This window comes from Toxotes jaculatrix, chromosome 13 (assembly GCF_017976425.1).
Source record: "Toxotes jaculatrix isolate fToxJac2 chromosome 13, fToxJac2.pri, whole genome shotgun sequence".
NCBI lineage: Eukaryota > Metazoa > Chordata > Actinopteri > Toxotidae > Toxotes > Toxotes jaculatrix.
In genome coordinates, this window is record NC_054406.1 from 19,227,717 (window position 1) to 19,248,348 (window position 20,632).

General features: G+C 41.4%; 1 protein-coding gene across 1 annotated transcript; it reads left to right on the top strand.

The window, feature by feature from the left end:
* Positions 1-5,228: 5,228 nt before the first annotated feature.
* On the top strand, positions 5,229-16,409 carry oprd1a (opioid receptor, delta 1a). The gene is made up of 3 exons (XM_041053250.1): positions 5,229-5,507; positions 14,204-14,559; positions 15,369-16,409. Exons 1-3 carry the CDS (start codon positions 5,257-5,259, stop codon positions 15,896-15,898), a joined length of 1,137 nt encoding a protein of 378 aa, XP_040909184.1. The 5' UTR covers positions 5,229-5,256; the 3' UTR covers positions 15,899-16,409.
* Positions 16,410-20,632: the final 4,223 nt, after the last annotated feature.

The following is a 20,632-nucleotide window of genomic DNA, read 5'->3' on the forward strand; positions in this document are numbered from 1 at the left end:
GTTTCTTTTAACGTCATCCCACAGACTAATGTAAATTAGTTAATTATATACTTATATGGCCTTGAAAGTAACACTCACACAATAATACTGTGTCTAGAAATCTAGATGGACATGCTAACATCTGCAGCTTACATGAGAGCAGATAAACACACAGTCTAACCACTCTTACACTTCTGCTCTTGTGATTTTGAGCTTCTAATTCGAATTTTGGACTATCACTGTGACTGGGGACCCCTGCACACCAGTTCAGTATGTGGAGAGGAGAAATCCAAAGCTTTGACAGGCCAGTAGTCTAACAGACGCTGAGCTGAGGTTTAAGTGCCTCAGTTCATCATGGAGTGAACTGATTTTTTTTTCTCCTTTTATATTTTACATTTTCACCATCTCACCTGTGGATCTGAGCTGATGACCGTTCAGCCACAGTCTTTGGAGTCATCACTCACAGCAGCGATGAGAACCCTGATACGGTCCCTGTCCCTCAATGTCAGCTTCATTATTTGTCTGGGCTGAATACAGCAAAGAAGAAATGAAGGTGTCTGGAGAAGGTGAAATGCAGAACAACATAATTAATCAACTTTCCTAAGCCATTTTTTTCTTGGAGTTAATTAAGAATTGAGTGGGGGTGGGGCTGCGCTCTGAGAGCTGCACCAAACATAAAGCTACTGAAAAGTGTACTACAGAGAGCAAAACTCAACACTAATTAAATGACAAAGTGACTTGCTGGAGAAACAGCTAGTACAATTGCACTGTGATGACAGGAGGGGAGTCAGGAGAGCAGCAGTAAGTGATGCACATTACACTCAGGCACGTGCATCTTGTTCCGGAAAGGCGGCGAAGGTGACCGGCTGGTGGTCAAGGCAGAAGTCAAACGCGATAACGACCAAAGGGGACGGGCTGGGTGGGGGTCAGACACAGGATGGGTTCAGGTGAGTGATGGATCTGAAGAGCCTAATGACCACATCTGAATTCCAGCACAGGTAGTATACCTGCTAAGCCTTTCATTTCCCAGGGGGAACATCAGAGCCATCAGATAAGGGTTCATGAGCGAGTGGAAAGCGTCCAGGATCGATCAGCGTTTGTCCACCCAGGAGACCACACTGCTGGACTGAACTTATGGCTCACCTTGATCAATCCTACGGTGGGACAGCACAGAGGAGGTGTGATGTGTTAAGGCACTTTAAGTGTAATGATGTACAGCAGCTAATGCACACACTCGAGCACAAGAGCTCTTTTCATCTGGATGTGGCACTGAAGACAATGAAATGCATAGAAATATAAATACAGATATAGATATACACAGAATTATTGTAATTAATAATAAGTATTATTATTATTATTTAAAAATCTTGGAAAAGTGATGGATAAGGAGAGGAGACGGAGGATAAGACAACAGAACAGTAAAGGCTGTGTGGACGCTGAGGTGGTGGACAGGTAAAAAGTGAGCATAGGACCAGTGGAATCAGACACTTGACAGGCAGCCTGCCAGGCTGTCCTCGGCAGAGGGATTCTTGTAATCTCCAGCAATGGTGAGAATACAGAGAGGGAAGAGAAGAAAAGATCATTACCAGCATCATTCCAAGGTTCACGTACTACACCAGATGAAGCAGTAAGCCATCTACAAACAACAAAGAAATGTCGGGTCCAGTGAGAGCAGCAGCGGTATGGGCTCATACTAATGGTGACAGCGGAACAGACTGGGTAAGTCTGTCATCTAACTCACAGACCAAGAGCCTCCACGGACACACAATCAGGTGAACTTGAAGGAAGCCCACAAAGTTTTCACATTCATTGAAGTACTGTGGAAACTTTTCAGTAAAAATAAATTCCTCTTTTGTAACAGGTACTAGAAAAATCTGTATGCCAACATGAAAATTTGAATGATTACGTACTGAATAACGAATCATTTTCATCAGTGTTTAGCAAAACACATTACTGCACAGCTGCAGTAATGTGTTGTGACCATTCCATTTGAATAAAACTCACACTTCTCACAAAAGTGTCTTCCCTGAAATTGTGGGACCCATTAGTCCACTATAAGCAAGAACCTGGTGTCAGAGGTGAGGAAAAGTTTCCTTTTAACAGGCAGAAGCCTTGAGCAGAACTGGGCTCATTTGTTCATGCATGACAACAGACAGATTTCAATTTACTGTTACAATTTGCTCAGCATGAGTCTTACATCATGCTCCTCAATATTTTGCTGCTATTGAGTCATAAATCAATGCGTCTTATTTGCTCGTTCACAGACGAGCAACAAGGTGGAACAGCCCCAGCGTCCCTGCAGAGAAACCCCAGACTCAGGCAAGTTGTAATATGAAAACATTCAATAAATCAATAAATACATTTGTTAAAATATCACTTGTGTATTTATTTAACCAGTGTACTAATACATGCCAAATCCGAGCATCTATTAAACCATCTTCAGGGATTACGGAATTAGCAAAACCTGTTGTCTTGATGTTAAATGCATTTTTTTACATATTACAGCAGGATTACCGATCAGTGGAGGCTACAGGTGGGAGGAACCAGCAGACAGGCTCATTATCATGGATGAAGATGAATCAATGCAAATGCATGAGAAGAGAAAAGAACCTATTCAAATGAGTTTGTCCTCTGACAAGTGTGACCCAGTGAAGCAGACCGTCAGTTGACAGTTGTCAATGTCACAGTCTTCAAAACGTGCAAACATTATTATTCATAATTTCATTTGTGTATAATCACATGAAACTAAGAATCATTATCTCAGAATCAGGTAGAGAGGACTGACAACCACAAGTTCCTCGGCCTCCACGTCACATCCAACCTGAGCTGGTCAGAAAACCCTGTTGCCACAATGAAAAAGGCTCAGAAAAGACTATACTTCATCCGACTGCTCAGGAAGGCTGCTTCACACAAGCCTCGTGGAGAGCATCCTCACCACAGGCATCACTGTCTGGTACGGGAACGCCACCCAGGCGCAGAGGAAAGCTCTCCAGAGAATAGTTAAAACAGCAGAGAAGATCATCGGAACTGATCTTCCATCCATGGACACCATTTACACACAACACGCTGCAGAAAGAAGGCACCGAACACCTACAAGGACACAAACCACCCAGCACAATTCATCTCCAAACACAAACACACACCATACAGCTCTACTTTTTTATAGTATTTAATCAAGTTTTGCCTCCTGAGTAACGCACAAGAATTCCTATATGCCCAGACTGAGCGTTTGTGTACAAATGGCAAATAAAGATCTTGATTCTTGATTTTTGATTCTTCCCATTCACAAAAAACACCACTAAAAAAAACTACACTAAGCCGGCAGAATACAATACTCTTACATAAAACACCTGGTTGCAAGCCTGTATCGTTGCTGGCGTGCGTTGAAATAAAAAACATCGCGTTTACTTCACCCTTCAAAGCAAAAAATAATAATAAATACGTATCCAAGCAGTACCTTTCGGAGATGCGTGAGAAGCGTGGTCCACCGAGAAGGTTACCGGTCCCTCACCCTGGTGTTGGAAACAAAACGGCAGCATACAGGAAAAGCGATGGTGTCCTGAAGTTGTCCACTGTTGCTGGCAGAACTCAGAGTATCCCTGTTAAGTTCAGAGAGGCGTCCGGCTGCTGGCTCCCGTTTTCAGGTCGAAAACAGTCCATACAGAGGCAAACGCTCCCGACGAAGCTATTAGCCTTAGCTGTGTTAGCTTGAAGCTGCGCAAAGTCCGTCGAGTTAGCCTCGCTACTCGCTTAGCTAACGAGCAGCTATCTCAGTCCACAACAAATCAAAGGTTTGAGCTAAAATTCTGTTACTTTGCAAACAATCCCTGCAAACACGTTAGAAACACAAACTTGTGCATACGCTGGTTTGCATCCTCGTGGACAGAAACACGCTCCTCTCAGCCTCAAGTTCTCCGCTTCCTCCTCCGGACACATCACGTGACCCCATCCATATACGTCAACTTTTCATGTGACCCGTAACATGTCTCCAAACATATCGCTTACACGTGTTTACAGCTTTTTAACATAATACATGAAATGAAACACCCTGCTGCATTTTTAATTATTATTATATGCATTTTTTTAAACATTCCTTTTAACTTTCTTATGAGCTTCACAATTTTACTGCATATTTTAGCTCGTCAATATGTATTTTAACCACAGTTTTAAACAGTTTTTAACCTCTATTTATTTATCTATTAGGAACAAATATGTATTCATCTTAGTCCCCTGGGCAATTATATTATTATTATAGTTGGAATAATTTTGTTTTCAGACACATTCCTCTTTTTATTCCTGTTTATACACATCAGTAATACACACTTCGTCTGTAAAGAATAAATCCCACTGTCACAATCATTTCAAAGTAAAAGGTAAAATATATTTTATTCCAACTTTATGGGCAACAGAGTATATATATATATTATATATTTTTGGTGTGACATTTTTAAAGAAAAACTAAATCCTTTGCTAATTGCTTTGTTTGAAACCTGTTTTTCTCTCTAAATGACTTCAGAGGGGCTTCTATTGATTTTGGGTTTCTTTGTTTGTTTGTTGGCAGCTGGGTTGATTATTTTCTCAGCTTGTGAGCATACACAACCGTTTAATTTCAAGGTATGTAGACAGCCTTAGATGTTTTCATCAGCTGTCCTGAAAAGTTCACCACACCCGGTTTCACTGCTGAACTTGGTGACCAAAAGATAGACCATTAGATATCTTATATTGTCAGAGCCTTTATTAATTTGTTTCTTTGTTTGTTTGCTTGTTTGTTTGTGATTTGATAGGATCTGTTACTCTTCCAGATCTTTAAAGATAAAAACCTCACAAGATCATCTGAGGACTCCCGCACTGTAGGGTCTTCGCGGAGCGCATCCATCACCTGGTCATGACAGTATAAATGCGTAGCTTTGACGTCGACGTGCGCCTATAAGAGTGCGCACTGGCTGTGAGGTGGGGATCTTGGACAGCTGAAGAGGTGCACACACAGCTAGAGCACACACACACACACGGGTACGTACACAGGTTGCCGCGGCTGAGGGGCTACTTTCTTTCTCCTCCTCCCTCTGGATAGAGAACAGAGCCATATCCTCAACTCTTTTACGCAGAGCCTCTCTGCCTCTACGCACTGTTTGGAAACTCTTTCAGTCTCTTTGCTCCACTTCTCGTCCACCTCCAGTCGGACCCTCTTTCCTCTTCCGTACAATTAAGTTCCTCCACATAATTGTGCGTGCGTGTTTTCCGCAAAGCGCGCAGAGTGGACAGCGCAGCGGCCGCAGCATGGAGCCGTACACGGTCTCTGGAGCTCAGCTCTCCCTGTCCGACCTTTACTCCGTCATCCCCTTCAATGTCACCTTCCCGGACGAGGACAGCGGCTTGATGGGCAACGGGCTGCAGAACTACACCAAGCAGCAGAGTCCGGTGAGGAGCGCCGGGGGTATAATCATAGCCATATCCATCACGGCTCTCTACTCCGTCATTTGCGTAGTGGGACTTCTGGGCAACATCCTCGTCATGTACGGGGTGGTCAGGTAAACACTGTCTTTTCATTTTTATTATAGTTATTTTATTGAGTATGTCATCTGCTTTGAAGGTGTAATGAAGCTTGATAAGAGCAACAGAGCCTAAATTTAATGTGAAATTCACCCACATGCGCTCATGACATTGTCATTGTGTCAGTTTTAGTGATGGTCTCATAAATGCAACACATTTTGAGCACATTTTTATTTATTTATTTGTTTATTTCAATACACTCTGAAAACAATGATCTCTACTTAAAAGGTGGAAAAGTGCGAGCTTCTACAACCCTTTGGCCAAAAATAGGTCTAAATACAAATGAAGTTTATAGTTTTGTGGAGAACCTGTAAGGATGAATAAAATGATCCAAAATAGATCCTTGTAGGGATAATATGCTCTCATTAGTCTTCATTAATTGGACCACCTTTACATCCCCCTTTTTCATGTTGTATACACATTAGTCTGTGCATGAGCCTGTGTGGAGAAGGTGGAGCTTTTGTCCTTGCTTTCAGTCCTGGCTGCATTTGTGTGGAGAGTCTATATTCAACCCAAACAAGAGATCTGAGGCTGCATAAGATTGTTCTTTCATTATTTCATGCCAAAGTGAGTGGGTGGGTGGGGGGGGGGGGGGGTCAAACCTCTTGGCTCAGACGCAGTTTCTCAATTCTGACTGACTCAACTGCACCTCAAACAGAGAGGGACAAGTCTTCATTTGATGTGCAAATTAAACTGTATGCTATGCATTTGTTTCCTTATCTGTGTATAAACAGAAATGAAGTAGATAATAAAGCCATTCTCTTAAATAACATTTTATCTCTTGGCTTAAATCTTTATGCAAAGCATTGATAGTGGTTTTAAACTCTTAAAATATGGCCCATAATGACTAAGTGAAGAGTTGTGCTTTTTCACGTAAATTGATTTTGTCCATTAGTGGATGTTTGCAGCATAATTGTCTATCCAAGGTTACAGTTTGCTTTTCTCCTTCAGCTCTAGAAGCATTAAAATGAAGCCTGAACCCACTTTGCCACTAGATACAAGCACCATGTCATTTCCCAAGAAGCCTCCCAGCACTAACCTGTATGCTGGTCCGGAATAAAACATCTTATATCTTTTACTGCAGTTCTGCTTGTCCTTGCTCATCATGTCAATTACTGACTAATCTCAAACATTCTCTGTATGCGTCCTCCCAATACAACCTGAAGCATTAATTACTCCAGCCGAGCCAGGAAATTAGACAAGCAGGTAGGATTCATTTAAGATTTCCCCAATTTCAGCAGAGAAGGATAAATAGTTAGATGGAGGGGAAGCAGTGAAGGCCAGTGGTTATTTTTCAACGCACAAACATGACACGACAGGCTGAAATGTATACAATAAGATATAGTCTAAATGGATGTTGGTATTACTTAAATGTATACAGTGAGGTAAGAAGGAGAGCAGCAGAGGGAGTACAGGCGGAGAGAAAAAAAAAAGAGTATATGAAAAGTCACTAGCTGGCCATCGGTGGCCCAAGTGGCAATCTTTGGGTATTGAGCCAAAAAAACTTCATAAATATTTACAACTCTGCTCATTATTTCCATTCACAAGTCAGAGTGAAAATAATGGGCAAAACAGGGCACAAAAGACAAAAAAAGAAAGAGGGAGCAAGGGAGGTAAAAGGGAAACAACAAGGAGATGGATGAGAGCTCGGCAAAGGCAGTGAATCAAACTGCGTTCAACGATTCGCCTGGCATTTGTGTTTGCGTGAGTGAGAGGACTCATCACTGATGCCAGACCCCCCCAGAGACGGAGGCAGGGGGAAGGGGGAAGCCGAGCACATTAACCATCCTGGTCAGAATGTATTATCTCCTGTGGAGCAGCTGAAGGGAAGGAGCTTAGAGCAAACATCCAAACTTATGACACAGATAGAGTGGAGTAATAGCATAGATGAAAAGCTGGGAAAACACTGACCCACACATGGTAATCACTTATAAAACGGTTGATTTGTCAGCCTGTCCATACCCTCAATTCAAAATGAAAACAAGATTGGCTTTGGTGGGTTTAGTCTGCACTTCAAGGTAGCAATGAATTATGAGGCAAGGAAAGAAACAACCATACAACACTTTAACAGCTTAAAAGTTTTAATCCTTAAGATTTAAGCCCTGGCTGATTTAGCAACACCTTTCTGGTTTCTGGTGGTAGTAGAGAGTACGTAAGGAACAATGCCCAACAAGCAGGATGTTCCATTAAAATCTTGGACTGTATTATCCCTCCTATACCATGGTCGCTTGCCAACAGAAGTGTGTCTGGTTATATTGTCTGTTTAGTAAAAGCCAATCAGAACTGAGAATTCTCAGTGGCCGTGGTGAAAGTTTTAAAAACACAGCTCCCAGAACTTTTTCTTAGAGCTTTTAGTCACATCTCACAGTGTTCCTCAATGGAAGGACCCGTTATCACTTATCATGAGACAGAAGTAGGGAACTTGGGTCATGTGGTGGCTACTGAATGATCTAAAGGACAGCTTGGTAAATTAAATTAAATTTGTTGAGCAAATGTTTGAAAGCACCTGAAAAAGAGATCAAGTTTCTTTTTCTTTTGTCCAACTATTGCGTCCAAGGTCACCCTAGCGTTCAACATGAGCCTTGAATTGATCACTGGGGAGGCAAACATGCTACACTGTCAGCAGTGAAGCAGAGGAAGAGCACTTGTGTACATGTTTACAGGGCAGACAAACAAACGGTGACCTCAGAGGATTTGTTGTATCTCACTGTTGTATTAAAGAAGACTGAAGAAGAAAGTCAGTCACGATGCAAATAATCCATTATCATTTATTACAACTATACTGTGACGTCTGAGGTTTATAAAGAAAACAAGCTTTCAGTTACTTTACTATGGCATGAAACAGAAAAGCAGCAAATCATCACATTTGAGAAGCTAGAGCGAGATTAAGTTTGGTGTTTGTCTTGATGAATGACCAGCACCAAATCAAATTAATCAAACACCAAAAGTGGTTCATTTTCAACCTTCTGCTTCAGCAGTGACTTTGATTCAAAATAAACCAAAAGCCCATTTGAAAGCATCCTTCGATGATTTGTTTGCCTGCCATATCAGGCTGCTTATATATATATATACATATATATAGCACAGGTCATAAATTTTGGATATTTCCCTCCACTTAGATTCTTGGGCAGAGATACTCCAATGCGCACAAACCCATTTACAGCAGAGTCTGCATGGATGCTCATGTCAGAGAGGACTGGGCTTAGGGCCGCTGTGGTATTGCGAGCACTCGGACTGATTGCTGATGGAGAGGCTGACATTGACTCCTCTGGAGATGGTCCACTCTGTTCCGCAGGATAGGTCAGCAGCACGAGGCTCCACTTATCTCCCAGTTATCCTCTACCTTGCTTCCCATTCCTTAAGCCACACCTGTTAGATAAGAGCTGGCTCAGTGATCATGCAATTTACTGTCAAGTGGCCTCCATTTGAAATCAGTTTGATGTGCGGCTAGTGGAGGATTGGATTAGTTTGTGTGAAAGTGGATTCTTAAATGAGCTGCTGCTTGTGGATTATTGTTGCTGCTAAGACAGCAGCATTTGGTATGGTCATATTTTGGCAAAGACAAAAGATAGCGTGAGTCAAAAAAAGCTTCTGGAAGAGTGGAAATTTGGCTGAAAATATCATAGCCCTTTGCCAGTAGGAACATGAATATATATATGTGTGTGCGTGTGTGTGTGTGTGAGAGAGAGAGAGAGAGAGAGATGCCAGTCTGTCAGTCTGTTTACTTCCTGGGCTGAGTCAACATGGCCACTGTGTCTTCACTGCTTGTCTTCTATCTCACCCAGTAGCAATAATATCAGTGTGTGTGTGTGTGTGTGTGTGTGTGTGTGTGTGTGTGTGTGTGTGTGTGTGTGTGTGTGTGTGTGTGTGTGTATGGCCTTCAGCCCTTGAAACACAGGAGAGTGGAGCCTGACTTGTGTATGAGCACTGAAATGACTGATGTAGTCAGACCAGGCAGAGTAACTCCCTCAATCCCTCAATGTTTGCTCCCTCAATGTTTGCTCCCTCAATCCACATGAATACTGAAAATTATTCTCAAAGACTGAAGAGGGCTCGTTCCGAGGAAGCACAGAGACAGCGCGGACCGCAGGTTTTCTCAATGCAGACTACAACTATTAAGAAAACACATGTAGGAAAACTGAACGATCCGACCAGTGTGAGCAGTTATCCAGTAAATTTATTGTGAGTATTTCCAGGCTTCAGACAGTGCTGCTGTGGCAGCTGAAGCAGAGGGTGAGGAGAGGATATCTGTAGCTAATGAAGAGGGAGATGTGGGAGAGGAGGAGGAGGAGGAAGAGGAGGAGGAGGAAGACGGCAGCCAGCACACTGCTGTGGGAGGGACAGCTAGGGCAGAATCAACAGGTGAGACTGACACAAACTCAGAAGTAGAGCTGTATACAACATATTGTTCAGGTGCTTATTTGCCACAAAGTGTTGAGCACCTGATAGTATTTAATAATAAATACTCTATTATATAATCATACTGTTTATAAGGTATTACCTATGGTTTTATATATGTCATAAAGATGTCTGTGAACTATTCATTAGCTTTAGCCAGTAAACTCTGTTGGTGTTAGCCTGCCAGTTAAAATGCTGTAGCTGCTGTTTTACAAGTTTATATAGTGATGCTGCAGCAGTATGAAGTTTATGGATGATTAATGTTGCATGCATTGGCTGTAGGGTGCTCAGTTGTTGAGCTACACACATCGTACACACATAACCACCATTAACATAATACATACCTAAGCCCTTTGTTTTGATATTAACCATGACAACTAAATGCCTAATCCTTTTACTCTGAACTGAACCTAAACCTGAAAACAAAGTCTCACCCCTCAAACAGCTAACTATTTTATATTATTTATTGATGTATACAGGATGCCCGTCCTTGTACTGCCTTTTGTCAGTTTCAGGAGTCCATACATCTGTGTGTTACTGCTCCTGCACCTCTGGATGGTTAGTGGGGATTTACATAGTGCAGAGGTGGCAGCATTTGATTAATGGCAAGCTGAATGATAGACCAGTACGGATGGATTCTGATCAATGGCGGTTCATCTGTGGCACAGGCACAAATCGTTCACATGTTCTTACCTACAGAGACTTAGAGGTTATGGTGGTCAATATTTTCCTCTGTCAGTGGAGAATGTACATCACTGTTTGTTTAGAGATAATTCCAGACTGGGTGGTATAGCATCAAGGTCCGAGCTTCAAGGTGCTTGTCTACTCATGGTAGGGAGGAAGTGGCAGTGTTGCCACAAAGCGGGATACACTTTGTGCGGGGGTCTATCTTGACAGCTTGGATTAGGCAGAGGGGAAAGTGATTTCTTTTGAATCACGGTTCAGTTATGAAAGTGACTCTGTCAATAAACATAATCCTCTCCCCATGTCAAAAGCTGAGCTGTAGGTGCTGAATCAAAGCCTCCGAACAGATTGAGATACAAAACTAAACAGAGAGCTCTTTGTGTTCACAGTCTTGTCACTGATCTTTTTCCTATCTCTGACTAATGCCATTTTGAGTCCATGCTTATCTTCTCTCCGAGCAAGTGCTGGTTTTTATCTGTTTTCCAGTGGTTCAAAGCATCACATTAATATTGTGTTTGCTTCACAGACTTCCGTAATTATGAAAAGCTGATTCCTGCAAACGGAAGCTAATGGAGGCTTCAGATTAGGATGATCAAACATACAAGGGAATGTTCTGAAGCGGCCGTCTGCTGCTGATTTCACTGTTTCTTTTTTTGTCTAGAATGAAAAATTGAAAAATAAAGAAATAAAATAAAAAAAGAAAGCTGAATTCATCTTACAGAGCTGAGGCCTCCTGGAGGTGTGTTGCAAATCCCCTTTGAATGGATGGAAATCAGGCCTGCAAGCCTCCCCAGGGGGGCTCAGGAGAGTCGAAGGCGAGGCGTGGAGGGAGAGATGTGAGGCAAACAGTGTGTGTGAGGTGAATTTGAGCCAAAAATCTCCTTCACGCTCCTTCTCCTAAATCCTAACACACAGACATGAAACACATATTGGTATCATTCAGTGAGCTTCACACTTCCTGGGACTATCATTATGTCTGACGTCGCCATATATCTGCTTAGAAATAACAGAAAAATGACTTAGTCGAACTTTAGTGAGAATCATCAGATCTTTAAGTTTTCTTAAAAGTAATCCAGTGATTGGATGAATGGATACCTTTCCAACAGGAAGTGCTAATAGCTAATTTTACCAGTTTGATAGAATGTAAACACATAAAAAAACAGGTTGAAAGACAACACTAGTACCTACCTGTAGCTGACATTACAACAGCCCATTTGCTGAGTTGTTCCCCTCCTGATGGCTTTATTGTTTTCTGTCATTGTTTTGTTTTACACCTGTGTGTTAGTTTCAGCATGTTTCAGATGAACAAAAGCATTTTTGACTTTTGGACTCTCCTTGAGCTGAACTGAAGAGACACACACGGTACTGATTATGTCAGAGACTCGCGCAGTGGATAATGGAATTAACGCTGTAATTACGTTTTCTGATTCAGCTGAAGCCTACAATCAAACTGATTTATTATATCAGACAAAATTTTTATCAGCCCACATGGTACAGCCACTAACACACACCGTGTCTTACCAATGGACCAGCTAGAGAAAGTGTCATGTGATGACATGAACAATTTAACTCTTGATGATCTGATTTCTAGCCTAGACACAAAGATAGATGGATACTGGTGCTGTTTTAATCACATCGTATAATCGCACCCACTTCCTCCTCAATGATTTAATGTCATCAGACTGGAGAATTAGCACCACCAGCTGTTTATCTCAACGCCCCCATAAATGTTCAATAAATCCTAACATTTATTGAACAGAGGTGAATGAAAGTGCTGTATAATTACTATTTTCTTTTGAGCATTTTCTTGAAATCAGAAAGAAGAAGCTATCGGGACAGTGGCAGGAGGCTGGGACAGCAAGGCTCTGAAGACAACCTCGCAAATTACAGGGATATTAGGAACACGTGTAGACTCAATCTGAAAACTGTCAGGGCAGGAAACAGAACAGAGGTGACTAATGGGCAGCAAGTCCTGAATTGAATTCAAGCCTGGATGTATGGAGGAGAAAAAGACATATACATCCCATCGACCCCACTGAATGTAATTTTCCCTCCAAAAGCCTGGCCTGAGTGGCTTGTAGGACCAAATACTGAAATGAAGTGAAACCCAAACCTTGTGGTTTAAAAACTCACAGTATAAAAGAAAAATAGATTTTTATCACAGCACAGGATATCAACAGCACAGGTGTGATGTGGGCCCAGGCAAATGGATTAACCCATGTATTCTCCATTGGAGTGTCAATTGAAAGTGCCTCTCTCTATTGATCGCTCCTTGATGTATTCACTTGTTGGGCAAGTTTCTTTTGTAACTGTCCTAGTTATAGCAGATATTTGGAGTTTAAGACATGGTGTTAATTTAACACAAACCCAGCAAACCCAGCATTACTTGCACACAATCCTTTATTGTGTGCAAGTAATAAGCTTTTAATCAGTTTAATGTTTACAAGTGACTCAGTGAAGTTTGTATTTGGGCTGTGTGTATGTGTGTGTGTGTGTGTTCGGTTTGGCTATAACTAAAAACCTCTTGCTCCAAACAGTGCAGCCCCCTGCCATCACTATCACCACCAACACCCCTAGGTTATTGCCTATACCAGCCCTGTGAAAAATGACCAGAAGAAAAATCAATTCACATATCCATTTAGACATCAGGGTCGGAGGTATTCTAACGGAGGAAAAACAAATCTCTCTTTTTCCCCTTAAAATGTCAGATACACGGGTCATTGATCTACTGTCCTTGTTTATTAAACTAATTCTTTATCATTCAAAATTGTGAAATAGAAGAAAACAGCAGGCTTATGTCCGATTCCATATAGTATCAACATAATATATTCATACAGCATTGTATTATGTATTATACAGTATATCTTAATGAAATTTTGCGATTTCTGGTCCCTTATGTTTGTCCTTTGTGCCTCTGGGCAGCCCACAGTGAACGTGAGTTGGATTGTATTTGGACGTATTATGATTTATCCTCTAGAAAACTAAATTAGCTGAGATTTATATACAGAATGAAAACCGCTCGCAAGGACAGTGATGAGAGGTGCCTGAGTGAAAATAAGCCTCACGACCCAGAGGACAATTTCTGACCCCAATAAGCTGATAGTGTACCAAATAAAATCAGTTCGGTGCTGATGACCGTTTTTTTTTTTTTCTTCAAATATGTGAGAAAAAATAATCATCTCACACGCTCAAGTAAAATTTAACAGTCCCGTGCTAAAAGCAGAACTCAGCACATGCAATATATATGAACCTCATTCTGATAGCAGCAGTGGTATTTGCTTTTTGCTGCTCTCTTTCCCTGCAAGTAGGCTGCTTAATCAGAGGCCAACAAGCCAACTGTGGCCATTATCTCAAAAAAAAAAAGAAAATTTATTAGCTGTGAGGAATTTGCACTATATGTTCACAGCTCTTCACCGCACATCTATAGCATGAGGGAATTAACTCTTCATCCGCGCTATTAAAAACACACTGCATAGTGAATATTGCTTTCAATTCCCCATATCCCATAACAGAGACTTCCATACCCAGCTGCTCTCATTACCGCTGCTGCTTATTGCAAACAATTTTTCCTCTGCTCTGTGATCGCAACCAGGTACACCAAGATGAAGACAGCCACAAACATCTACATCTTCAACTTGGCCCTTGCCGATGCCTTGGCCACCAGCACGCTGCCTTTTCAAAGTGCCAAATACCTGATGAACACCTGGCCGTTCGGGGAAGTCCTGTGCAAGCTCATCATAGCCATCGATTATTACAACATGTTCACGAGCATCTTCACCCTCACCATGATGAGCGTGGACCGCTACATCGCTGTGTGCCACCCGGTCAGGGCGCTGGAGTTTCGTACGCCAGTCAAAGCTAAGCTGATCAACGTGCTCATCTGGGTGCTGTCCTCAGCGATCGGGGTTCCCATTATGATAATGGCTGTGACCAAAGTGGCAGATAATGGTGAGACTGTGTTTTCTTCCACCGTTTTGTCTTTCTTCTTTTTGTATTATCTAAAGTCTTAATGTCTTAATAAAGTGTTAACCATCTTCCAGACTTGGGTAAGAGGTAAATCTGTAAGTGCTGTGTCTTTGTGAGAACTTCACACAAAATAAGAGCAAGAATAATGTGATTATGACTCCAGTCCCACCCATGAGCCCAGATGATCCTTAGTGCATAATTTGGGTGGAGTGAGTGGAAAAGCCTCTGAAATAATTCGACTGCTACATCTGAAATCTCTCCCTTGAAACCAAGCACTTCAACCAGTGGTTGAAGCCCAGCATTCCCAGTCATTGTGTTGGTGGACAAACCACACCATGTCAGTGCCAGTGCTGGAGGCAGTGTGGCTTTTGTGTAGCAAAGTGTGAAGTAAATCCTTCTTCACACATATGGGCACTGGAGACCAGACAGGCTCCCATTCATAGTGAATGGAACTTCCAAATAACACCCATGATCAGAAGCACAGCTGCTTTCTACTCCAGCTCCACTTTGTAAATGTACTTGAGATTAAGTGGGCGGGAAGCTGATTCTTATGCTTCCAATTAAAAATAGATTTTATTTTAATGAAGAACTACGACTTGATGGGGAACTTACTTGGTTGGCCACCAGCAGAGTTGCATCAGGAGAAATAACTGAAATGACTGAAGTGTGTGTTTTCAGTACAGCTGTTTCTCTTTAGCTTTTTAAATCCACAAACCAGTATCTGTCTAAACCTGCTTGCAACCCTACTGTGACTAATTCTGTCTAACGCTACCTGCCTTTTTTTTCCCCAGGTAAAACCATGTGCATGCTGAAGTTCCCTGACCCTGACTGGTACTGGGACACAGTGACTAAGATCTGCGTCTTCATCTTTGCGTTTGTGGTTCCCGTGATGGTCATCACCATATGCTACGGCCTGATGATCCTTCGTCTGAGGAGCGTTCGTCTGCTCTCGGGCTCCAAGGAAAAAGATCGCAACATGCGTCGCATCACGCGTATGGTGCTGGTGGTGGTGGCTGCCTTCATCATCTGCTGGACCCCCATCCACATCTTCATCATTGTGAAGACCATGGTGGAGATTGACAGCAGGAACCCCTTCGTGATAGCCAGCTGGCACCTCTGCATCGCCTTGGGCTACACCAACAGCAGCCTCAACCCGGTCCTCTATGCTTTTTTGGATGAAAATTTTAAGCGATGCTTCAGAGATTTCTGCCTCCCCTGCCGGACCCGCGTGGAGCAGAACAGTCTGAGCAGAGGCCGCAACACCACCAGGGAGCCCGTGTCCGTCTGCGCTCCTACAGAAGGAGGGAAGAAGCCAGCATGACTAGGCATGGACTGGGTCCCCCATAGCTCTCGCTCAAGGAGGATCCAACAAGATCTGCAATCAGAGGTCACTCAGATCTCCACAACAGAGTTTTAAAACATCTTTTCAACAACAAAAGCTAGTCCCAAAATACAGTGGTTCCACTTACTGTCTCTAGTTTGACTGACATACTGGAAACTGAACAGCTATAGATAATGGAAAATAAGTTTCACTCTAATCTAACTTTCTATTAAAGTTCTGATAAGAAAGTGGAATCTTTTCTGACACAGTACGTGTGATGCCTTTCAAAGGCAGTGACAGTAGATGGGATGAAAGTGAGAGCCCACATGAGTAAACTGATAAACTGATAAAACAAGGTTGCAAAACAGAAAATCCCCAGCTCATGATTTGTCTGTCCAGAAGGACCAGGGTATGAGAGTACAGGACTTTTTGATGATGCAAAAAGGACAAGGAAAGACCTGCAGGTTTCTGTCTTGTCAAGCGAAGAATTCATCGTTCAGACACGACCCATCAGAGAACACTGTAATGAAACAGATGGCCTCTGTCAGTGTGAATAATGAAACAATGGCTTTGTCATTTCTTCTAAGAAACACGTTTTTTTTTTTTTACCTCTGTCTCTCAGATCAGTCTACCTTTTGTCTCTTTAAAATCAACACAAAAAAATTAGCCTTACTGAGCAGAACCATGCCACTGATGCCCACTGACAGCTGGATGATGGATTACAGCATCGTTTGTTGCACAACAAGGTCATCCACTGTCTACATGGAGAAGTGGGGAACTCTTGTTTGGGATTCTGCGTGATTCATCATTTATCTATTTATGTATTTATTTATTATTAGTTAAAAAAAGTAGACATTTTCCCTTTGTTTATTCTCTTTCAACTGATGTAAAGATCTGCCTCTGTCAACTGTGCTGAAAGACAAATTTGGGGCTCAGTGTACCATAAAAGGCATGAAATCATAATGTCCCCTACTTTGTGGGGTTTTGTGCTCAGATGGGAAAATTCGCAGTAGCATTAAACCACTGACGCTTGGAGTTCTATGGATTTCTTTTCAGCGCACCTATTTGACTTTTATAGAGGGTGTTGAGCCTGCAGAGATCCCCTGAGCAGAATGATAAACTTGCCACTGAAGAGCCCTGTTTGCAAACACAACACTTGGTTTCACCTTATTGGTTTACTGTCTAGAACAAACACAAAGTCAAAGAACATGCCTCAACTTGGACTGAGAGCAGCTCCATCACAGAGTAGATAAAGACGCCTTGTCCTGATGTCAGCAAACAAACTGCTTCAAAGACATTATTGATCTGCTTTTCAAAAGAGCAAAAAAAGCCTTTTTATCTGTCACATTAAATATCTGTAGCACCGTTAAAACATACTGAATGGCATTAGCCGGAGCTGTAAATTATTCTGGGTAAGTCTGGGTAATTTATTTAGATCAGATCCTGACACCAATCAAACTGAAGACATCAATCAGTGGATGCCAAGAAGTTAATGACCACTCCAACTTTGCATACCAGATGAGGAATGTAAGCAGTAATAATGCAGTGTTGATCGTAACTGCTCTCGTGTGGAAATATTTTGAAGGCTAAATATATGTCGACATGTAAACATGTCGGGATATGTCACAGTTTTAATTAATGACGGATTCTAAAGTTGCCGTCCTTAGAAATGTGGAGCTGGCGAAACACGTCCAAACAGAATATGAATCAAAGAAGATGAATAATAAAATGGGAGAAGTTAATAAATGTGAATTTGTACATAATATAAAGCTTTTGCATTTTAACAAATTTGGCTTCAACAGTTAAAATGACTATGAGGTGTAGCTGTGATTCTGTATGCTTTCTTTACGCTGTGGATTTCAGTATTTCACCTAAATGCTTTTGGCTCATGTGGTTCAAATATAAAAAAAAAAAAACAAACATAAAATATATATAAGGGAAGGAAAGACAACAATCCAATGCTTGGAAATGGATTTCTGCTCTGTTTACAAACTGAGCAATTTACTTGTGGATTGACTGTAGAGTTACCCACAGAGATAGAGACGATAAATATTTACTTTCCTGTGTGTAGTAGGAGACTGACATTTTTGAAGTGTGATACATTCCTGAATATCTTCTTACAGTGACACTGGTGATTTAAAGTGTACTGTATTGTATATACCTGCTCTCTGCTTAGCTTAGCTTTGACCAAGTGCTGCATCTGTCAGGTGTGCCGAATATCTCTCATTATTTTTGCAAAATCGAATTATACAAGGGCAAAATATATAGAATTAGTTTTCCAAAAAATAAAAAATAATTAAAACACGTTATTATATTTTGGGAAATCACCAAAAGGTAATTATTTCCATTGAATTGGTGGGTTTAAAAAACTGTAATAAACCATGTGCATTCAGGGTTTGATCAAAGTTTAAGTGTGTGGGTGTGTGTGCATGGATTTTCATTTAATTATCACATGGGGATGACGAGCTAATATATGTTTCTTTGTGCAGTTTGCCTTCACTCTGTAAAAGCAGAATTAGCCTAATTGTCTTTCTTTAAGATTCAAGTTGTTTCAGTTGTTGGATACAGTTACATAAAAAAAACCTAAAAAAAAAACCAAAAAAAAAAACCCATGTTGTCATTGATGGAATTTTCTCTACATGTTCGAGCTGAAAAGGAACAATCAGTAATATTTTACCACATCTTTGCACAAAGTGACAATTACAAAGTAGCAGCAGTATCCAAGTGTTACTGATCAATACTGAACATCCAATGTTGGCTTAATGGCTGCAGAGGTTTCAAGCACCCCACCCCCATGACCTCTGACCTCTGCTATCATGAATTATGGAAGAGCAAACTGCAACTGAATAAGCTGTAATGTCAAAACGTTTCCCACCAAAGCCCCATTTCCCCTGGCAGCTCTTCCCCACAGTTTCACACACTGGAACAAAATGACAAATTTAAATTACATTCATGAATCAGGCATCACTCCATCAAAAAGTTACTCAAATATTCTTTGAAATGAGCTTTAATTGCCGTAGCTGCACTGTGCAGCAAAACTGCTTCAGCCACCAAAACCTCATCAGAGCTTTTTTTGTTCACAGGGTATTAAAATAAAGGTTCATTTAACCAGCCAAATTACATTTCAAAAATATTTCACGGGTGAAGAAAAACTGAAAATATCCATGTAAGGTCACTGTGGTACGGTTAAGATTAGGAAAAAAAAACTGTGGCAACTAAAACATTTGGTTAAAGTTATGGCAAGATCTATAGAGAAATTAATTTCTACATCACATCTACTACTCTACGCAAAAGACACACTACTTCCTGCATTTTATCTAAACTGGTCAGAAACATACAATATGGATATAATTCCAGGTGATACTGCATTGAGATATTAAGCTTGGAAACAGTTTTGTTTTTGTTGTTGTTGTTTTTTGTTTTTTTTAATACCCTTTTGTGAAATACCTCATGATGGTTTGCTAATCAGTGATTCTCCTTAGTACCAAACCATTTTTATGGCAGTTATGTTATGTTCCATGAATTAACAGCAGCTTATCTAGTTAAATGACACTGCGGGAAACAGTTTGTAAGGTTGGGAGGGATGGATGCAGAGCCCTGGCCAGCGTGGTGAGGTGGCAGAGCTGAGGCTGGTGCTCAGGAGCAGGGAAGAGGAGCTGAGTGTGCCGAGCTCCTACTGATTACAATCACTGCTACTCAAGAGTTTAATTACTGATTGCTCCTTTAATCTGTCTCCTTTGTTCAGCCCTCCTGCACTTGTTTTTGTACCTTTGTAATTTACCGCGCATTAATATTGTCATTAACTATTTCATCATTTTTTTCCCTATTTGATATACAAATGCTTTACATTGTAAACTCAATGCCGAAAAGCCTGCGTGAATATAAATAACTGTACATTTGTGTAAAATGCCAATTTGTTGTATAACCACTGACTCCAGTGCAGTGTATAAGGCAATTGTGCTGATGAGACTTGACTTAGTTCTTTTGCGGTGTTTATATTTTACTTCCTAGCTTCTTCTTGTGCATCTGTTGTAGAAAACATTTCTAATGTTTTAAGCCTAACTCAGATTGTTGGCAAAAATAAATAAAACAAAATGAAGCTGAGAGGAAATTGCTCGAGCTCTTTTTCTTTAAAGCCCTTGTTTTGGTTTCCTGGAAACAAGAGGAAATGGGATAGCATAATATTTTCTTGAAAATTATGGGGCTCATAACAGAATAATCCATCTTGTAAGACCATGATTCAATTTAAACGTGGAGAGTGCTTCAGAATAGTCTGTCATGACATTGGTTTGCAAAGTGCATTTCCACTGGTGCTCGGATAAACACACAAGAGATGGCCTGAGGCTGCTCTGAGTCCCAGATTGTGCTATCCACCGCAGTCAGAAAATTAAACATCCAACTCTGGATCTCCTCGGCAAATTTAGACCAGCATCTTACAGTCGCCATGGAGACCAGCAGCAGCACCACAGCCACAAACATGCTCCAGTGAAAGAACTGAAGAGTTTCGATTTAATTATGGAGGTTTTCTTCACCAGCAGCCACTTATCAATTATCCTGATTGCTCTATCCACTACAGCAGAGGAGCCTCCCTGCAGATTAACCGAGGGCTGGCCTCCGAACGAGGGGAAGGCTCATATCCCTGATGTGATATTCAACAGTAGCTCAGCATTTGTATTCTAATATGCAGGATACTGTGCTGCTGCTCCCATCATTGCCATTCCCAACATCTTGGTG

Excerpts from the sequence above, each read along its gene's own strand:
- oprd1a (XM_041053250.1), top strand. The coding sequence starts at position 5,257 with ATGGAGCCGTACACGGTCTCTGGAGCTCAGCTCTCCCTGTCCGACCTT. Across the intron at positions 5,508-14,203 it reads GTCATGTACGGGGTGGTCAG|GTACACCAAGATGAAGACAG; the intron begins GTAAACACTGTC and ends GATCGCAACCAG. Across the intron at positions 14,560-15,368 it reads GACCAAAGTGGCAGATAATG|GTAAAACCATGTGCATGCTG; the intron begins GTGAGACTGTGT and ends TTTTTTCCCCAG.